This window comes from Nansenia antarctica (assembly GCF_963989245.1).
Source record: "Nansenia antarctica genome assembly, contig: SCAFFOLD_801, whole genome shotgun sequence".
Lineage (NCBI taxonomy): Eukaryota > Metazoa > Chordata > Actinopteri > Argentiniformes > Microstomatidae > Nansenia > Nansenia antarctica.
The window spans coordinates 10001-16584 of NW_027663114.1; the positions used below are offsets into that span (position 1 = coordinate 10001).

At 48.4% G+C, this 6584-nt stretch overlaps 1 protein-coding gene across 1 annotated transcript in view; it reads left to right on the forward strand.

Annotated features, from left to right (window-relative positions):
* LOC308175298 (thrombospondin-type laminin G domain and EAR repeat-containing protein-like) overlaps window positions 1-6302 on the forward strand; it is a gene marked incomplete at both ends in the record, with an annotated part of 8558 nt that extends 2256 nt beyond the window's left edge. The window contains 2 exons of the mRNA XM_080550991.1: window positions 1874-2024; window positions 6171-6302. Of these exons, the coding sequence (XP_080407117.1) occupies window positions 1874-2024; window positions 6171-6302 (283 nt within the window). The remainder of the gene's footprint in view (window positions 1-1873; window positions 2025-6170) is intronic.
* Between the last annotated feature and the right edge of the window lie 282 nt (window positions 6303-6584).

Here is a 6584-nt window from a genome sequence, read left to right on the forward strand (position 1 = left end):
ATAAGGAGTTTTTGGCCGGTTTTGGCACGATTTTTGGATGTCTGAAAACGACAGAAAACGAGAGAAAACGCCCGATTGTCAGATGGATCTTAACATTTACCTATAACAAAATCCTGTGGTGTGAGGTGTGTTAAGAGTCAATTCTCTTCAATTGTGCAATCAACTCTCAACTCTCAACCTGCTCGGAAAATGGGCGTGGGGAACGACAGATTCCGGACTCTCTAGTCTCGTTCCCCAAGCCAGAAATCTCGCGTGAACCCATCCTTTTAATATTGCCTTTAAATTACAAAATAATTAAATTAAGATTATATAATGCTTAAAGCACTTTGAGCCGCAACGTTTGCAGGAAAAGCGCTATACAAATAAAGTTATTATTATCTAACGTAGTACCCTGACTGACCTGTACGAGACAACCATGTGCGACAGGGCAAATAAAGTGCAGAAAAACGAAAAGAAGAAGTCAGCTCGCTTCTTGATTGGCGAGCAGGGTTGCCAGATGGGAATGACATTTTCCACCCTAACCACAGTCTAAAACCGCTAATTCCACCAAACAATCTGGCAACCCTATGATTTCTGGTCGGAAGTATTGAACGCATTTCACATTTACGATTGCCGGCCACGCCCATTTTCCGAGCAGGTTGCCAGGAGAGTTGATTGCACAATTGAAGAGAAGTGACTCTTAACACACCTCACACCCCAGGATTCTGTTATAGGAAAATGTTAAGATCCATCTGATAACCGGGCGTTTTCTGTTGTTTTCAGACATCCGAAAATCGCTGAAATCGCAGAAAATCCTTATGTGTGTACCCCGCTTAAGTTGACGGGCTGTGTGTGTGAGTGTGTGTGTAGGTGCTTTGTATTAATATTTGTTATGTGTTACTATTATGTTTGTGATCGTCATATGTGAGGACCCCCTCGAAAATGAGAAGATTCTTCTCAAGGGGCTTACCTAATGCGGGGTACACACATAAGGATTTTTGGGCCGGTTTTGGCCCGATTTTCGGATGTCTGAAAACGACAGAAAACGCCCGGTTATCAGATGGATCTTAACATTTTCCAATAACAGAAGTTCCTCCTGAGTTCTCTACCTTCATTCTCTAAGTTCCTCCTGAGTTCTCTAGGTTCCTCTGCCTTGTTCTGTCTTCACGCCTGACTTCTGAGTCAGTTGTGCTTAATGTGTTTTACTGTTTCTACTTGTGGAGCCCTGCCTGTTTCATCTGTCTAGCACTTACTAAAGTAAAGCACTTTGACACTGTTTTAAAAAGGTGCAATATAAATAAAGTAAAGGTTGCTGGTTCGATCCCCCGCCTCAGGAGGGAGCTGCATGTGCCCTTTGAGCAAGGCACTTAACCCCCTAATTAATCCAGGGGCGCCGACTATGGCTGGCCGACCCTGTGTCTAGAGCAAAGAATACCAAATTCCAACAAATTACTGACAAGTTGATTACATGGCAATAAAACCATTTTTAAAAATTAATTAATTTAACCTCAATGTGTGTCTCTCTCTCTCTCTGTCTCTCTCTGTGTCTCTCTGTGTCTCTCTCTGTCTCTCTCTCTCTGTCTCTCTCTCTCTCTCTGTCTCTCTCTCTCTCTTTCTCTCTGTCTCTCTCTTTCTCTCTCTCTCTCTCTGTCTCTCTCTCTCTCTGTCTCTCTCTCTCTCTCTCTGTCTCTCTCTGTGTCTCTCTGTCTCTCTCTGTGTCTCTCTGTCTCTCTCTGTGTCTCTTTGTGTCTCTCTGTGTCTCTCTGTCTCTCTCTGTGTCTCTCTGTCTCTCTGTCTCTCTGTGTGTGTCTCTCTGTGTGTGTCTCTCTATCTCTCTGTCTCTCTCTCTCTCTCTCTGTCTCTCTCTCTCTCTTTGTCTCTCTGTGGTTGTCAGGGTCTTCTGCGGCAGCTGGTTCTGTTGCCGGGGTCAGACGCGGCGTCTCGCCTGTGTCCGTCCTCCACGCCCCGCCTGGCAGAGCTCGCCGTGCCCCCAGTCCTGCTGGACCTGCCCCTCAAACCCAACCAGGTCCCAGAGTACCCCTATGGTGAGTATCTGGGGGTATCTGGGGGTACCCAGTACTCAAGTTATAAAAGTAAATCAGGGGAGGTGGTGGATTTCATCATATGGGGACAATGTTAGCATCCCCACAGCGTCAGTGACTTCAGTGTCAGTGACTTCTGTGTCAGTGACTTCAGTGTCAGTGACTTGGTGGTAAAAATGTCATTGTTGCATGTGTGCGTGCCCCCCCCCTCCCTTGGCCACAGTATTTTACTAAATATGCGCAAAACTAAATGTTGAAATAGCAGTAATACCACGTTCATTGATAAAATGACATAAGGGATGGAAAGGGGGGACGGCAGTTTTCGAGGGGGGATGATTTTGACCGTTTTTATGGTTATGGTTTAAGCTTAGGGGTAAAGGTTAGGGTTAGGGTTTAGGGTTAGGGTTAGGGTTTATGGTTAGGGGGAGGGTTTATGGTTAGGGGGAGGATTTAGGGTTAGGGTTTAAGATTAGGGGGAGGATTTAGGGTTAGGGTTTAAGGTTAAGGTTAGGGTTTATGGTTAGGGGGAGGGTTTAGGGTTGGGGTTTAAGATTAGGGGGAGGGTTTAGGGTTAGGGGGAGGGTTTAGGGTTAGGGTTTAAGATTAGGGGGAGGATTTAGGGTTAGGGTTTAAGATTAGGGGGAGGGTTTAGGGTTAGGGTTTAAGGTTAGGGTTAGGGTTTAGGGTTAGGGGGAGGGTTAGGGTTAAGTTGGCTCTCTCAGACAGAATGATGTCAGATGGGTTTGAGTCGCGGTGGATATGGGGCTGGGTTCCCGTGTCCGTGCCCGGGTCTGTGTGTGTTTGGGTTGTAAACACAAGTCTGTGATGGTGTGGAGAACACAGTAACTCGACCTCTCTGTCTGCTGCTGGGTGGCTGACACTGACAGAGCGCCTCAGGTCTCATGTGTCTCTTTCTGAAAACAGTGTGAGACACAGACTGCTTGTTTTGTACACTGGCGGTGCTGGAGAGAGATGTCGGTCCGGCCTTAGGTGGCGTAGCGGGTTAAGCGTCGACCACGTAACCGCAGGGTCCCCGGTTCGATTCCGGCCGCGGACATGTCCTGCATGTCATCCTTTCTCTCTCTCACCCATCCTATCCTCCTCTCTCTCTCCCCCATCCTTCCTGTCACATCTCTACTGTCTCTATCCTCCTCTCTCTCTCTCTCCCCCCCATCCTTCCTGTCACATCTCTACTGTCTCTATCTTCCTCTCTCTCTCACCCATCCTTCCTGTCAGTCTCTACTGTCCCTATCCTCCTCTCTCTCTCTTACCCATCCTTCCTGTCCTGTCCTCTACTGTCTCTATCCTCCTCTCTCTCTCTTACCCATCCTTCCTGTCCTATCCTCTACTGTCTATATCCTCCTCTCTCTCTCACCCATCCTTCCTGTCAGTCTCTACTGTCTCTATTCTCCTCTCTCTCTCACCCATCCTTCCTGTCAAAATATCTACTGTCTCTATCCTCCTCTCTCTCTCTCACCCATCCTTCCTGTCAATCTCTACTGTCTCTATCCTCCTCTCTCTCACCCATCCTTCCTGTCATATCTCTACTATCTCTATCAATAAAAAGAGAAACATGAGTGGGACTGCCCCACTCAGAAAAAAGAAAAAAAAAAAAAAACTGAATGCCCCGTTACACAGAACTCTCCGGAAAAAAAAACTATCTGAAGCCAGCGACTGATACACGGATAGTAAGCACTTAGACTAGACTGATATCCCTAATTTGTTGACATGAAACTGCATCCAAGCAAAACACATTAGACAGACAGCTCGTTTTTTCAAAGCCAACCCTTCTTCATTTAGCCGAGTGTTAACGTCGAACTCTGTCATCGATGACACACTCATCCGTTCAGCGGCTGACAGAGATTTATCACCAGTGATGAAGTGCGGTTTGGCTCACAAGCTCACAGAGCGCTTGGCAGAACAATAGCTGCTCTTTGTTTAGGCGGCGGCCATCTTGATTTGGAACGGCACCAACTGGTGTGAGTGTACCAGCCTGTGGAGGTAGAGCGTTGCTCAGCTGTTAGCTGTTGGGGTTTGGGTTAGTTTGGCACGGCGCAGGCATCTTAGGCCTCTCTCTCTCTGACTCAACTCCGTTGTGGAGATTATGATCGTGACAGACGATAGCCTCGGAAACAATAGTCGTGTTAATGACAGACGACAACAATAGTTTCATCGTTTTTTTATCATCGGCCTTTATTATCTCACCTCCCAATGTTCTCTAAACGTTTCTTGTCGACAGACTTTTTCGATAATTGCTACTTGCGTCTGCTAGGTCGGTCAGGCAATTTAGAAAAGGGATATTCCCGATGGCTATCCCTCTCTCTCTCTTTCTCTTGTGGTGGTAATTGTGGTCTCATTACTTTCGGTGGAGTACAAAGGTACAAAGTTACACATAGATACTCATAATTAATAATAATAATAATAATAATTCATTGGATTTGTATAGCGCTTTTCCAGGGGCTCAAAGACGCTGACAATATGGGGAAAACAGAAAACACAGAAACAACAAGCAACAGATAACATGAGCAACATAGAACACAGAGTTAACGAACAGGCACAGGGAACAATTAACACAGCAATGTCCAGGGGGGGAGGGAGGGGGGGTGGCAGGGTTAGGGGAGATGGTTAGGGGTAGGGGAGGTTGTATGCATGTCCAGGGGGGGGAGGGGGGGGGGCAGGGTTAGGGGAGATGGTTAGGGGTAGGGGAGGTTGAATGCGTGGGAGAACAGGTAGGTTTTGAGGTGGGATTTAAAAGTGGAGAGTGAGGGTGAGTCTCTGAGTGGTTGAGGGAGAGAGTTCCAGAGTCTCTGAGTGGCTGAGGGAGAGAGTTCCAGAGTCTCTGAGTGGCTGAGGGAGAGAGTTCCAGAGTCTCTGAGTGGCTGAGGGAGAGAGTTCCAGAGTCTCTGAGTGGCTGAGGGAGAGAGTTCCAGAGTCTCTGAGTGGCTGAGGGAGAGAGTTCCAGAGTCTCTGAGTGGTTGAGGGAGAGAGTTCCAGAGTCTCTGAGTGGCTGAGGGAGAGAGTTCCAGAGTCTCTGAGTGGCTGAGGCAGAGAGTTCCAGAGTCTCTGAGTGGCTGAGGGAGAGAGTTCCAGAGTCTCTGAGTGGCTGAGGGAGAGAGTTCCAGAGTCTCTGAGTGGCTGAGGGAGAGAGTTCCAGAGTCTCTGAGTGGTTGAGGCAGAGAGTTCCAGAGGCGGGGTGCAGCTCGTGAGAAGGCACGGTCTCCAAAGCCTTTGAGATTGGAGGGTGGGACAGTGAGGGGAACAGTGGATGAGGATGGGAGGGTACGGGTAGGGCGGTGGGGGAGAAGGAGGTCAGTCAGGTAAGGGGGGGTGGCAGGCTATGGAGGGCTTTGACACTCATCTCCTCAATATCCAGGATATGATGTAATGAGACGCCTCAGGGTAAACAACTCCTCAACAACAACAACAACCAAACAATACCAACCTGCAGTGCAATATCACCACCACAACAACCACAACAACCACAACAACCACCACCACCACAACAACAACAACAACCACCACAACAACAACAACTACAACATGAGTAATAAACTAACAAAAATAACCCCACCATGGGGTTTAGAGCCTTCAGCCGCTCCGCCCCTCGCCTCTGGAACTCCCTCCCCCCCGACATCAGGAACATTGACTCTATCATCTCATTTAAAACTCACCTCAAAACCCACCTGTTTACGCAGGCGTATCCCTGTTGATTTGCTTTTCCCGTGCTGCTCTGCTGCTGGCTATGTTTTATACTGTATATTTCTATGTTTTTTGTGTTTTGAATTTTGTGGCTGTTTTTAGATTTGTTGTTGTACGGCGACCTTGAGTGCCGTGAAAGGCGCCATATAAATAAAATGTATTATTATTATTATTATTAACAATGGCAATAACATAAAGTGTCTTTCTCATGTCTCCCCCCTCCCTTGCCTGTCCCCTCCCCCCTCCCTTGCCTCCCCCCTCCTTTTGCCTCCCCCTTCCTTTACCTCTCCCTCCCCCCTTCCTTTACCTCTCCCTCCCCCCTTCCTTTGCCTCTCCCTCCCCCCTTCCTTTACCTCTCCCGCCCCCCCTCCCTTGCCTCCCCCCTCCCCCTCCTCCCTCCCTTGCCTCCCCCCTCCCCCCCCCCCCCTCCCCCCCGCCCCCCCCCCCCAGAGGCGGAGGTGCGTGTGACGCGGGGGTCACGCCCCCCCTGTGGGGAGGTCCAGCAGGGACAGCTGTGGTTCGACACCCTGAAGAAAGCTCTGCTCCTCTGTGACGGACAGCTCTGGCTGCCTCTGCTGCAAGGTGACCTTTGACCCTGACCTTTAACACTGACCTCTGACCCTTTACATTGACATGTTTGGCATTCAGCATTTATTTTATTTTTTTCATTTAACCTTTATTTAACCAGGCAAACATGTAAGAACAAATTCTTATTTACAAATTCAGCAGACGCCTTATTCCAAAGCGACTTACAATCGATACATTTGACTAAGCAAGTGAATCATCAGTCCACCAGTCGTAGCAGGAAGAGTAATCTAGCTCAGGCCAGGGGCCATTGGCAGTCTCTGTGCTAATCTGTGCTAA